At 45.4% G+C, this 15,020-nt stretch overlaps 1 protein-coding gene across 9 annotated transcripts in view; it reads right to left on the bottom strand.

The window, feature by feature from the left end:
* Positions 1 to 15,020, bottom strand: part of bahcc1a (BAH domain and coiled-coil containing 1a) — a 61,803-nt gene that overhangs the window by 23,135 nt on the left and 23,648 nt on the right. For 6 of the 9 annotated variants that reach the window (XM_026324328.1, XM_033325329.1, XM_033325328.1 and 3 more), the window contains exons 3-5: positions 9,601 to 9,783; positions 2,827 to 2,952; positions 312 to 2,612 (exon numbers count right to left, since the gene is read on the bottom strand). In XM_026324328.1, coding sequence (XP_026180113.1) covers positions 312 to 2,612; positions 2,827 to 2,952; positions 9,601 to 9,783 — 2,610 coding nt within the window. Of the gene's footprint in view, positions 1 to 311; positions 2,613 to 2,826; positions 2,953 to 9,600; positions 9,784 to 14,690; positions 14,948 to 15,020 lie in introns of those variants that run through there. The other 3 variants (XM_033325327.1, XM_026324331.1, XM_033325331.1) reach the window with 2 other exon arrangements.

Raw genomic sequence — 15,020 nt, 5'->3', positions numbered from 1 at the left:
CTCCTGGTAAGGATTCCCAAATCTCTCACCATTTCACATTTCACAAAACACTACAATGGGTGACAGGAGAGCACTGACTTATTGGTTTACCCCATTATACAGACTTTGCATTACATTTCATACATTTATATACTTTTCTATTGTCTGACCTCTTTATTTCATCATGTTCTTATCACATTTCAAATTCATATTACTAGTCCTGAACAACCAATATTTTTCAATCTTCCTTACTGTTTTGAGTTTCTTTAACAGGTCACAGTTGAAAAATGGATCTCTGTTTGCAGCTTTATGAGGCAATGATCAAGACCTACCTTTCACAGAAGGATGTACTCTGCCCTGCCGGCTGTTGGGATGACCGTCTGCTGTACGACAAGGCGGCTCCCTTTGTCTGGCCACTGCCACTGCAATTCCAACTGGTGGCTGCCGCACCTCACTTTCTCCATGACCTGCTTCCCCTATATCTCGACTGCGTCCACCGTAATCAGGACGTTCATTTTCATTGACTGGGCCCTTCCTAGAAGGTAGAGTCTGTTTGTTGCTCTGCAGGGCACAGCTCCCCCCAGCAGAATTTGATTTGAGGCTTCCCAGCCCCCCAAATGGACTTTTCTGGGAGAGGAGCAGTGGCTGTTGCTGGTTGCTATACTTTAGTAAGCTTTTCATAGCACTGTTCTCCCCCTGAGTTGGACCCTGGGACTCAGCCTGCTGCTGCTGTTGCTGACTGAGTGGAGGTGCAGGTGGAGGCTGGGAAGGAGGCAGGCTCATTCCTGGCTGCTGCTGTTGCTGCTGCTGGGAGTGTTGCCCACCTGTGCTCCCCAACTCCATGTAAGACTTCCTTTGCTCCTCTTCAGGCTGAGACATGTGGTGGGGAGGCCTCATAGCCCAGGATGGCACCGTGGGCTGCTGGTGTTGATGCTGCCCACTGCTGTAACCATAAGGAGACATGTCCATTTTTCTTTTCATTTCTTGATTAGTCCCTTGGGTCAAGTCAGCAGGAGAAGGAGCATCTGGGCCAGGTCGGCCATGTTGCTGGTGGCGTATCCTAGCTACCTTTTGGCTATCTCTCTGTAAGGAGCAGCTACTGCCAGTACTAGGGCCATGGCCTGTTCCAGCCCCACTATGTTGACCCATGCTTTTACTTCCAAGTGGGGAGGAGTTAGGTGGTGGTCCTGAATGTGAACAGTCTCTATAAGGAGAAGTGTTGACAGAATGAGGGACAGAGTGACCAGCTTTAGGCCCCTGGGATAGTGAGGGTCTGAATACATCCATGTCCACAGCACTGTTGATACACTCAGCGCTGCGTGATCGTACAACCGGGTGCTGCTGTTGGGAATGTGGAGGTTGTTGCTGCTGGGGAGGTGGAGGTTGTTGTTGGGGAGGTGGAGGAAGCTGTGAAGGCTGAAGGTGTTGGTGCTGGGAGTGCATCCAGTCTGGAGCCTTCTCTGCCTTTCTGTATTGGTGCTGCTGTTGCTGTTGCTGTTTTCTGTGCCAACTACTGTGGTGCCCACTGCCTCCATTCTTTTCTATTACCTTGTCCTTGGCATTGCTTCCTCCCCCTCCGCTGCCCAGACCCTGGCAGTCAGGGTTACCAAGCTGGAATGGTCCACTTGATTTGTCCCCGAGTTCTGTCACAGATGGCACAAATGTGGGTCCTGTGACTTTAGGTTCTCGTCCCACATTGCCTGGCCCCCTTTCATGTGACGCAGGGTTGGCCAGAGGACCAGAAGGGGGCGGGCAAAAGAACTCTGGGTGGTGATGTGTGTGATGGGAATGATGTGGGTGGTGTGGGTGGCTAGGATGGAGCTGAAGGCAGTGGAAGCCCCCTGGATGAGGATGTGTATGGGGGTGAGCATGAGGATGTGGATGTGCCCCTCCAGCTGCAGAACCCATGTGTAGGGGTGGGGGTACAGAGTAAGACAACGAGTGGTGGAGTGGTGCCTGACCCCTTTCCAGACAGTCTGAAGGTTGTTCACTGATCCTCATCTCCCCGCTTACCCCCTCTTTTGTGCAGCGACTAGTGTTGCTGGACCCCATATGTCTCCCTTGGCTACTCTCCCCACCCCCTATAGCCCCAAGGGCTGTGCCCTCTGCCCCACAGCTAGACATGGAGGCTTTGGTGCCTGCTCCAGTTCCTCCATCACCATTTTGGATTTTGCCATTGTGTAAGCAAGCACTGAGGGGCTTGCCCATACTCTGAGGGAGTTCCTTGCTGTACTCCATCGTGAGTGAAGCCTTGTGCCTCTCCATGGCTCGACTGTTGACCTCCTCCAGGGGTAGTGGGTGCTGTGAGTAGTGTGGGTGCTGTTGGTGGGAGTGGGAATGGTGGTGGTGTGTAGGCTGGGGTGGCTGGTGGCTGTGGTGTTGCTGCTGCTGCTGCTGTCTGTCCTTTGCCTCCTGTTTGCTACTGGACCTCTCCTTGTCCTTGACATTTACAACTCCTCTCTCAACAGACCCCTCTTTAAGACCCTTATGTAGACTCGTTGCTACCCCTGCATCTCTGTCTCTGCTGCAGGACCCCTGAGAGTGGCCTGAACCAGCCCTGGACATCGGTGGCAGACTGTGATTGGATGCGATGAGGGGAGGTTGGGATGGGAGACCTCGTAGATAGAAGTTCTCTAAGAGTGCAGGGAAGGCAGGCCAGTAAAGACAAATACATTAGTCAAAAAAGGAAAAGGCAATGATAGAATTAGATTATTCGGCGCGCATGATGGTATCCCTAGGCATCCTTAAATCAGTATCCCACATCAAATTACACAATACTATGCTGTATAAATTGGATTTAAATGTCTTATTCCTGTCTGATTAAATTTTAATCATCTCATGCCTCACCTTTTTGGGTGTCATAGAAACGGTGCTGCCCATAGAGAACTCCACTGTTGGCATGGTGATCCAAGTGGCTCATGGGAAGGAAAGTGTGGGCCAGACTCCCTGAGAATCGAGGATACCCTGGAGCTGCTGAGGTGGATATCAGAGAGAGGGAAGGAGAGAATTGATAAGACAGGACAATAACCACCAAGATGCAGTTATCCAGACTAACCCAGTATAATCCTTCAGGTTCAATGCAGCTGGTGGTGTTCATACGCAAATAAGTACTGGCTTTGCCTGTCATGTTTGCCTTTCCTGCCTGATTTTAAAATGCAAACAATGAAAGACAAGCTTGGGGATTGCTGTAATGTTTGAAATTTGTCTTTAAAACATATGGCTCTTTCTTTATCTGTCCCTGAGAACTGGCAGTGACAGCTTCATTCATCTGAATAGAGTGATAAGGACAGATTTGAAGCTTCTGTTTACAATGAAGCAAGACTTTTACCGACCTACATCGGGGGTAGAAGGTCATTTGGATGTTGGGCCTGTAAGCCAGTACACCTGGGCTTATTACATCAAGCCCATCTGGAGGACATTTGCACCACAACCAAACAAAATACTCATTTTGTAATGGGACATTGAAAATCACAAAGGACTTTGAGGGTGGAGAAGAGAGAAAACCCAGAGACAAATGAAATCCAATCACAATATCAGGACAAAGAAACAGCATCACTATGACAACCTACTTGCATTGCAATGGGTAACTATAATATCTAAACTAATCAATGTGAACCTAATCAGTCTATGTATATCTAACAGCTTTATATTATTTTTCACTCAACTGAAAGAAAGTGGTTTAATTATAAAATCAAGGACTGTACATGACAGATTTAGGGAGTACATAGGTATGATACAGCAGCACTTTATTCACAAAGTGAGTATTTTCTACTGAGTATAATATGTACATGATACTGAAAAAAAAACAGCCTTAGCCATTATTAAACCTTTGCATTTGCCATCTACTCCATGCTACAAACATGTTACAGAAATATATAAGGAAAAGAAGACTACCCTATATGCCTCACTGGCAGTGAAACAGTTTCAGGGATAGAAGTAGAAAGATGGAGGAAGAAGTGAAATGAATGAAGCCAAACTGGCTGAGACATGTCGTGCTATTTTGTGCCTGCAGTCCACCTCAGTGACCCCCGAGTCTTCTGTGGAAGACCAACTGATTCACATCTCCATTCCCCTGCCTTTTACACCTGCCTCAGCCTACAGCCTCACTTTCAAACACAACTCACAGATGGAATGAAGCAAGAAGGAGGGGGAGAAAGACAGGAAAACATGGCTGTACAAGCTAAATGAAAGACAGACGTATTTGTGTTGGCAAGCGTGTGACCTGATCCCGGAAAGTGCAGATGCAGTTCATTTGGCCTTGTGTGTGTGTGTGTGTGTGTGTGTGTGGTTTTTACAACAGCTCCGAGTGTTAAATGTCTCACTTTCTGCCAGTGGAACAATGGGGCCAGTGCTGTGAGCTGGCTCTGGGGAGGGAGGAGTGTTGTGGTGGGCTTAATGACCTCGTCTCAGAGCGGCCTCTGCATCCTCCCATCTTAATTAATGAAATGCAGAGAGAGGGCAAACAGCCCTGCAATAACACAGGAGGTGCTGCTTTCTGAGGAGGGCAATGGGGTGATAATTACATACCCTCACTTCTTTCACCAATTTTTCTACCTCTCTTACTCTTCTTCCTCTCCTCCCTTTCGTCTCCGCTTCGTTCTTTGCTGTCATGATTAATAAGCACACACATTTATGCCAATTCATCTACATAGGGAGGATGGGCATTCTTTGTTTAAGCAAGACGTTTTCCTCTGATTTTGGGAGGGAGGAAAGCAGAGAGCTGTTTGGCAGTCTTTACCCAAGCTGGGAGAGGAGCTTTTTTTTTTCTGCGGCAGCATGTTGTTTGTGAGCGTGACGATTGACGGCGTAATCCCTTTTCACAGTGTGGTCTGGCTGTGCCCGATAATGCCAGCCCGCTCAGTTTCAGCATGCACTCCACTGGGGCGGCAAGAGGGGGACTGCTGGGCACGGCAGAGCCCATTCAGCCATTAATCTGGCCAGGACAAGGGAAGCTGCTAGTGCTGCTGCTACTGCTACTACTGCTGCTGCTGCTGCTGCTGCTGCTGCTGCTGCTGCTGCTGCTGCAGGCGACATGAGCAAGGTCTTAGTGCAATCTGCTGACTGCACAGCGGCCTCACTCTCTTTTGCTCTCTCCACATACTCAAGTGCACATAAACAAGTCAGCATTGGTGAGTGAATGACAGAGGGGAGTTCACGGCGCATGCCCTCCTTTCCACAGGCGGAGCAAGGGTGAGAGGCAGAACAAACAGATCTGAATCCCAGGGAGGGATTTCCAGAAGTTCTGAAGGTATTTCTCATAGCATGGTGGGTTGAGAGACACAGGCTGACAGGGAGGACAAAGAAGGGGGCTGGATATAGAACAGCACCTAGAGGCAGAGGAGAATTAAGCCTGCTGAGTTGGAGGCAGACGAGAGTATTTCGTTACCATCCTCTCTCCAATCCCATCCAGTCATCATGTCCCTGCTCGGAAGCAACCAGCACATACAATTACTAATGAAGGTTTTTCACTTATACTAAAAGGCAAAATAACATATTGGCTGAACCACGTATTTTCTTTGGGGAAATAGCTATAACATTTCAGAAATAGAGAGATAGCACAGAGATAAGCATGGCAGAGGAAGACCAAGAGGAGAGGAGGGGCAGGCTGAGCTGCCTGTCAGGTCCGCTAATTGAGAAAAAGTGACAGAACCATCAAGACACAGAAAGGGAGGAGAAGAGGAGAGGAGAGGAGACGGGAGATGTTTGGCTGAGGAGGGGCAGTACTGTGGTGGATCTCTTCAGGTTTGACTAATTGAAAGGAAGGGATGCAGGCTGGCACAAGAGCGAGAGAGAATAAAAGAGGCACGAGAATGGAAGAGCGGAGAGGTGGGGGTGCAGCTTAAATCCCTCAAAAGGAAAAGCTAGCAACTGCTCATAGAAAGGAAGATGGACAACTGAAGATAGGCTTGGAAAGGCGTATCAAACAGAAGTGGATTAGACAGGTGTGTGCAGGCAATTGTGTGTGTGCATGCATGTGTGTCTGTAGGTTTAGAGACAGCGATTGTTTTTGGCATAATGTGAGAAGTCATTCTGGCTGCAGCCAGCTGGCCTCAGGCCTGTGAGCAACTTTCTTTTTTAATTTTTGCCCTCTGGATTCAGTTGGGTTTATTCAACTGGCTCCAAACATGGTAATAAATCTTTTAAAAGCTCAGTGGGCCTATCCATTTTACCAGGTGTGATGAAAAACAAGTTATAATACCTGTATTAAAATGGTCACTACACTGCATCTGTCCATGCTTTTTGATTTTTTTTTTATACCCACAATCATACTGCTGCCCTTCTCTCTCCATCTCTGTCTATGACAGTGAGTTCCTGTCTACCCTTATGAATGAACAACACATGGTCCAATGTGTGGTACACATAATGGGTGTTATGTACTTGGCAATAAATCTGTAGACAGAATCTGAAACAAAAAACTTCTTTAATCCACGCTACCCTTTGAAATGATAAGTCACTAATGGTTTATATCTTGGCACTGTCACCTTACTCAAATCTCAGCATTTGTAAGACTGTGTGCTCTACACTTCCCTTTTCCCCAAAACAATAAATCTTTAAGCAGCAGTCAACACAAGACTTTCTGTACCACATTCAATGACTCCCTCTGCCAAAAATATCTTGATCTAAAGGACCACACCGCCACTGTTATATGGTGATGTTATTTATAGGTTTTCTTAACATTTCACACATCATATAGTGACTTGTCATTCATGCTTCCTGTGATGTGGCAAGACTTAAGTGTGCACACACTATGTCCACACTAATGTCAAGGCTAATAAACATTATGAATATATATAAAAAAACATCTTTATCTCTGTAATTCAACTCTCCAACCACACAAACTGAGCTTTCTCCGTCCTCCATCCAAAGTGGATGAACTTGAACTGGACTGTTTGGTTGTAGTGTGAACCGGGGGGGGGGGGGGGGACTGATGCATGATTGTCAGGTTGTTTTTTTTCAAAGACAGGGTCAGAATGATTTTGCTTAGCCAACTGTCTGTCTTGTTAAATTCTGTGATGTCTTATTTTGTATTTCAGTAGCCAATCATGCGTGTGCTGACATAGACATATATTTTTAGGTTGTGGTGAAAAACAACTGCATGAGCATAAAACAGTAATTTGTTCAGAAGTCTCTGTGCAGCAGCACAGGGATCACAATTAGGTAGCATTTATAACTGTCAATCAAGTCACCATTTTATGATGTAATAATCTAACAATAGACACAAAGCCAGTCGGGCACACGAATCAACTATGTCAGATCTATTCATTCAAGCACACTCCTTAGCAGATGACAGCGGTGTGATTACTTTCCAGATTATTATTATTTGTTGTAGTAGTAGTAGCAGCAGTAGTAGTAGTAGCAGCTGTAGTAGAATTACAAACATCTATTGATGAATTTTTATTTAATAATCTCTAACTGGAATTTTAAAAAGTGTGACACATTGACTGCATATCTAATTATCATAATATTTTTTTTTAGCTTCTCTTTATCTTCACTATATTTCAAGATTAAAATCCAGTGATGATTACTTTAACAAAAATAAGATTTTGCTCCAAACTGGCTTACTTAATAAAAGGGAAAAAATAAAATAACAAAACATCTGTTAAATGGGCATTTGATTTAGACTCACAGTCCACAAGTTTATACACACTAAGTGACTGGTTAGCAACTGACTAATTAGATCATTGTTATCCATTGTTCAATACATGGTAGATTTTTAGCTCTTTAATCTGTGGAAAACATGCCAGAAGAATAACAAAGACATTCTGCACTGTGACAGGTATATGCCAGAGACATGAAGATCATACAGTAATCTCTGAATACAAATTTGAGCTGCTGTGCTTGGATTTGCATGCAAGCAGCCACTTTAAAAACGCACTAGTGTTAAAAAAAAAAAAAAAAAAAAAAAAAAAACCTAGTGAATATCTTTAAGGTTACAAGTGACACACTAATGCACTCACTCACTCACTCGCACACACACACACACACACACACACACACACACACACGCACACACACACACACACACACACACGCACGCAAGTCAATGCCTGCTCTGCTGCTAGTGGGGTTCTGCTGACACCCGGAGAGAGGAGGCGAGAGTCTGGGTAATTGTGCCGCTCATTTTGATGACTTGCTTTTTATGCAAAACAGGAAAAAGACAATATGCAATTATCTTGAGGAGGGAACAGCTGAATGTGGTTGATGAACAGTCTGGATTCAATCATGCTCTTAGTGCGTTATATGCAATTAAACTGCAATAGAGATAATGGCCTCCATTGCCAACTGAGTAATAATCCCAGTCATAATCACCTCCATTACTTTTATTAGGCTTGGCATTATCGTCATCACTCTTATTAATATTATTCTACTTTTCCACAAGAAGAAGATCTTTGACAATGAAACCCTGAAACTATGAGGTAAAAGAAACACTGATGCTTACAAAATGAGTTTGGAGGGAAATTGCTTCTGACTGAGCTGATGCTAGGGCTGACATCTCATTCAAATCTATTCTCTGTGTTTATTGAAAAAGTCTAGTGTGTCACCTTTTCTCACCACTGTAGCAGCTGTCCGCTGGCTTCCCTGGTGGCCAGGAGCGAGGTGAGGGAAGGGGGAGGAAGTGGCTGGGAGGCATCCAGTGGCTTAATACACTCAATAAGCAGACAGCATCTCAGCTGCAATGCACCCAATCAGCCCAGCAACACATCACACAACTGGGGCGCTGCTGATCAGTGACCACAAATAAACACTCCCCACTGGCGTCCCCCCCACAGACTAACAGCTGGGTTATTCTTGGAAAATAAATAAATACAAAATGGCTGAAATAACAAGAGTCCCTCAACTTCAAAGACTGGGGCTCAATAGATGGAATTGGGTGGCCATCACATCATGTAATAAGCTAAAGATTATGCACGTGTAAATCTTAAAGCGACAGAACTGGACTGACTGGAAGTCGGACCATGCATTAATATATATAAGTGGCTGGCATTGGATAGCTACTACATTTATCCTGAAATAACCAAGCAGATTAATCTCATTTTACTCTTGTAACACTTCCTGTCTGTGTCTAAGCAGGAATATGAGGTTAGAATGCCTGTGTATCATGTAGCGGTGCATGTGTAGCTACAGATTTTGAGCCCTGGGTGGGTACCACCCGATTAAACTGTGATCGAGACACCAGTTAAAAGTTCTGCAGTTACTGAAGAGTTTTTTTTTTTTTTCCTTTACTGGTCCGCATATGTGTCTGCTGCTTCAGAAAATCTTGAGTGACATTTTTGCTGACGTGAACCGAATACCACAAGATTCCTTGGCTGAACTTTTGATCCTGTGTCCCCATCCAGAAACCATGGCACAGGGCTCCATCCCAAACATGCTGGGCCTGAGATTATTTTGGTCCACAAATAAAAGGGTGGGAGCCTGGCTCTTACTAGACGATTACAAACCATGCTTTGGTGGAAACCTAACACGACCCAAAAATACACAATATAAGAGTAACAATACACCCTGCAAAGCTCTGTCCCCAGTCCTGTCAAGACATGAATACTACCTCATCCAGACGATGCAGTCAAAATGAGGTGGTGAGGTTATGGGTGTGTGTTTGTGTATGTGAGTGATTTGAGGTACCTTCATGCGAATGGGGAAACCAGATTTGAGAAGCGCTGGAATGGGGTCCACCCCGGAAGGAGGGTGAGGAGGGCGAGGAGGGTGGCCGGGAAGGGTGAGACGGGTGGGAAGGGGGGGAACCCAGACTACTGGCCAGAAAGGTCCCCATGAAGGACGCAGAGGAATTTCCCATCAGTCCACTGCCTGCATTCCCACAGGGACAAAGGTAAGAAGAGAAACATGATTAGAATTACAGGAGTGCAGGTACACTTTGACTATAAATGTGACCAAGAAGAAAATAAAAAACCATCAGATTTTGATGCAAATATAAAAAGATGGAGACACTGGCCCTCTAGGTGGAATCATTAAGCCAAGCAGATTTGATCACTGCTCTGGGGAGAGGGTGAATGAGTGAGTGTGTGTGTAAGAGAGAGAGTGTGAGACTCTTTCCCTTCACTGACAGCAGAGTCTTCTCGTCTTCTCTCCTCTCACACTGCCTCTCCCCATGGGCAGACAGAGGTCTCATCTCACAGCTGAGTACACACTTTCTCAGGCTCTCTCCCTCTCGCTCTCACACACTTTTGCTCCTGCTCCCCAGTGTCCCTTTCTCAATTTCTCTCCCTCCCTCCATTATCTTATGTTCTCCATCTCTCACTTTCATGCCCTCAATCTCTCTTATTGCCCTGCTCTATTTCACCTCCTCATCTCTTTTTCTTTCATTCTTGCTTTCTCTCTGCATGACTCCAACAATCTTGTACTCTTCTTTCTTCTTTGATTCAATTTTTACTTCTTTGCCTTCCTCCCTCTACTTTGTCACATTGGTCCTTTCCTTTCTTGTCTTTCCCTCCTCTGTCCCATTTCACTGAGCAGCAATACACTGTGTGCATGCCTCTTTCCAACCGTCATCGTCTCTACTTTCCCTCCCTCTGTCCCTCTTTCTTTCTGAAACATATTGTAGCGTTGCTTTGCTTTGTTCTTTACCATAATGATGGCACCAGCAGAGCAATCTGTCCCTGGCTGGCTGAACTGTGTGTTTAACAAGACTATGATGAGTAATTGACCATTCGTAGCAACGCCCGTGTGACTGGGGGCTGATTGTCTATTATGCATTGCTGGGCAAGCTGGAGAAAACACACTGATTAACCACTGCTTAAATTGCATTGCCATTACGCGCCCGCCAGTGCACTTGAGTGAGGGGCCCGGGTGCCCAGCTCTTTGCACATTCATTTCCCCCTAGTCACACTGTCGTGAAATCTCATGCATATGTATGAAGATTCCTGGATGAGGGTACACATGCACACACTTGCACAAACACACACACACACATTGTATCACATTGTGCACACAAAGCTAGCTGTGAAACGTAGAAGCAACTACCAGTAAAATGTATTATGATTACCTTATGACAAGCTGATCAAACAAGGGATGCTGCGTTATTTAATTTTCTTTAAGCATGAATCGATCCTTTTCTGGGAGTGTGAGAACAATTGTGTAGAAGTTTTAATCAGTCTGTGAGTGAGTGAGCACATCCTCTGGGCAGACAGCAGGGATAAACCCATCAGTCGGCATCGAATAGCCTATGGCTCACGGGCCAGAGCATGCAGAGGCGTGCACACACACTTAACACGCAGAAACAGACATTGATATGCTTTCTTACACACATACAGACACACCTCTGTCACACTTTACACTACAAACCCAGACAAGTGGAAATCCCCCACAATCCGCAAACTTACAGAGTTCTACCTCAAAAACTACCTTAAACCCAATCCCGTGTGTTGGTCTGTCACAAACTTATGGAGACCAACAATAGTCATCTTTCTGTTATCTAGCACATCATGTTACTCGCTTCAGTAATAGAAATAACTGTTTGCGGTCATTAATTTTCTTATTATTTTATGTGAATTATCTGGTGCATCAGAAAACATTTTTTTAACAAATTTAGGCAAATTTTTTTTTCTGATTTCAAAATCAGTTCAGTTAAAACTGATACTGAAGGGTTATCTTTTTGTTGCAGTACTAGGTAGAAAAAACACAATGCACATACAATAATGGGAGAACATCCAATACTGCCAGGGATGGGTGATATAGAAACATCATACATGTAAACAGGAGAAACTGTAATGTAGCCTGATTGTATACAATAATATCAATGCTTTTCTCTTTTTTGTTCTCCCTTCCAATCCTTCCTTCTCCACTGCCACCTCCTGTCACCTCTGTCACTGCAGAGTGCTCCAGGCACAGCTCTCAGGAGTGCAGGGTGGGTGTCAGGGGCAGTGTAAAAGGGGGAGGGTATGGATTACGTCCAGCATGCTCACCAGGCACACATCCAGTTCCCATCCCATCCTCCAGACACCCAGAGCTCCTGTATGGCACAACCCACCACATTGCACACTCGTCGGCTCCTTCTTTCTGCCTGTTACCCCCAGGAACCCTAGCTTTCCTCAGTGCCTCCGGCTCACATAAATCAGCTAATCCCCCTGCATTATTAACAGCTTCAGCCCTGAGAGAGAAAGGGTGAGAGTGACAGAGAGATGCCGCAAAGCCCCTCTTCACACACTGAGAGAGGAGAGGGAGCCTCTGCTAAAAAGACAAGGAGAGGAGAGGGACAGTACGCAAAAAGGGGATGCCTACATAATAGGAAAGGAGATCTTTGAAGTGTGAGCTGAGAGAAGGGCTGACCATTGGCCCAATGTGAGCTGTGGTGGGTACAGAATAATAATGCAGTGGGCTTCACTCCCGTCAGATTGAATGTTTGCTGATTCCACAGCATGTTACTCTTGGTAAATGAGCCCTCCCTCTGTATTATGCCTATTGTATGCATCCTGTTGAGAAATACACAGCATGATACTGAGGGCCTTCCTCTTGCATTTTGGTCAGACAGTCTTATATCAGTGTTGAATCTAAGAAGATGAGCTATACTCACCTTAAACCTAAGGCCTAATGAATCTGTGGTCTCACTGAGGAAGCATACAGGTTATAAAAGAGGGCTGGTCTCCCTAGGTGTTGGGGCAGCTTTTATGTATGCTACCATCCTGAAGCAAAGCAGTTTCCAACAAGCAGAGGAAAGGTCTGATGCATGACAGCATCAGTGCTAGGCTTACCATAATTGTTTATTTAGCAGCTTATTAACTGATGACATGGATCCAGGGAGATTTTCAGCAGTTCTTTGTAAAAGTTGTGGGTTTCTCAAACTGAATTTTTTTAAAACCCTGTTTATTTATTTCTCAGGTTCTTAAGTGATGCCAACAGTGCACTTGTACGGGCTCTTAAGAAAATCGGGTCATGTGCGTCCTAATCGGCACCGATCCCTGACAGCGATGGAAATTAATCCTATTAGAGAAGAGAGGGGAGCAGTGGAATGGAGAAACCCCACCTCCCGCCTTGACATCTAAACATCCCACCCTGACATTCTCAATCAAACAGCTGTGTTCCAATGGGTTCAAATGTACAAACACAGAAATAAACACAAATATTGCAGTGCCTCTGGAGGTGGAGGTGTTAACTAGTGCTACTGTTTCGCTTGAGTGTGGGTGTGCATAGAGAAGGGAGCCCAGTTTATGCACAACTACAGCAACACAAATGCATTCACACACAGTAATGTGGGCCCAAGCAGAGGCCCCCGTGGACGGCACGGAGTGAGCAGCAGGCAGGGAGGCGGAGCAGGGAGAATGGAGGCCCAGTTGTCATGGGAACAAAAGAGAAACAGCGCTTGAGGCAAGGAGGCTGAATGCTAGCCATTACAACAGCAGTGGGCAGATGCAGTTGATTCGTGTGCTGCTCAGCAACAACAGCACTCCCAGCCTACCTTGAAGCCCCACCCAATCCAGGGTATATCTCGTAAACACACACACCTTAATCCAGAATTTAATCTGGTCTCAATTGTGGGGATGTGGGCAGGGAGAAGTCATAATCTTTGCCTTCACTAATCTGCTTCGATGACCACCCCTACCCATTAATGTAACTCAAGGATGAGTGATTGTTTGCTGACTTAACAAGGAATTATAGAATAATAGTATGTAAAGGGATTCGTCTATGTGTGGGCCAAGCAGTGACGGGAAAAAAAGCTGAGAAGACAACAAGCACCCACCCACAACACGCTGTTCTTTTGAATGCTGGGAATCAGATCAAAATTTCCTCCTGGAGAAATATACACACCCATTCACATGCACTTGTTTGCTTGAGGATGTGTATGTGTGTGCGTGTGTGTGTGTGTGTGTGTGTGTGTGTGTGTGTAAATGATCTACAACTATTGCCTATTGTTTAAAAAAAGATGAGGTACAATTATTTCACCATGCATCATGTTTTCCTGTCTGCTCTTGCAAAACGAGCCAAGGTAGTCTTCAGCTCTCTGTCTTATCTGAAGACCGCAGCCTGAAGGGATGGAGGGACGTGTCGTCTAGACAAGGACACCAGACAGACAATGAGAAAGGAGAGTGATGGTGACAAGAGGACAGAGACAGTTGCAGGTGTGACTGCATCAACCTGCTTTCCACAGCTCAGTGATCAGCAGGCACCAAAAAGGGACAGTAGAAGAAGGAGAAATGCCAGTAGATAGAAACACACACATACACACACCACTAGTTTATAAGACCTCCTATCGTAGAAGGAGTCAATGAACACAAGGCAGTAGAGGTTGCACAGTCAGCGGTCAGTGCCATGTGGCAGCCAGACTCCGTGGGTCTTCACAGCCTGACTGATCACAGCTCACATACTCTCACTCTGTCATGTCCTGTGACAAAGCACACCCTCCCTTCCTTCTTCTCTCAAATAAATTAAATCAATATCAGCGAGAGTTTGAAAGAGAAAACAAGAAAACCGTTTTATTCCCAAAAGCTGCTTGTAAACCAGCAGCTAGTTGCAGTTGCTGCTGCTGGCACTGCTTTAATTTTCTGACACAGCAAGACAAGACACCAGAACATGTATTGGTGTGATTTAAAAACATAATAGCTGATTTCAGGCAAGCTTTGTTGCTCAAGTTAATAAAAATTTCTCTGTTAATGTTCTCTTAGCCTAGTTTGACTCTTCAGTAATATAAGGAAGGGGCCTGACAGCAAAGTGTAGAGAGCGAAGGCAGAAACGAAGAAACAGACATCACAATGTTTACTCACCCAGTAAAAACATATTGAGCAGGATGTCTGTTTTACCCGCAGTTCAGTGTCCTTCTCATCAGACTTTCCTACCGATGCTGTTCCATGTTCTGGCCAGGAATTCAGACGCCCAAAAAGAAACCAGACAGACTTTCCACAGACATATTCACTCATAAACACACAACGAAGTTTTTGACCCTCTCCAGTAACACAGGGAAACTGGATTGGCTTGGGCAACCGTACACATCAGCGGCCCCAGACAGACTGCACACACTACGCTTGAGGGCCACTGACTAACCCAGCGCCTACTTCCTCACAATAAAACACATAAGGAATTTCAAATGGCTACTA

The sequence above is a fragment of the Mastacembelus armatus genome, chromosome 8 (genome assembly GCF_900324485.2).
Source record: "Mastacembelus armatus chromosome 8, fMasArm1.2, whole genome shotgun sequence".
Classification (NCBI taxonomy): domain Eukaryota; kingdom Metazoa; phylum Chordata; class Actinopteri; order Synbranchiformes; family Mastacembelidae; genus Mastacembelus; species Mastacembelus armatus.
This window is presented reverse-complemented; position numbering and strand designations above follow the sequence as displayed.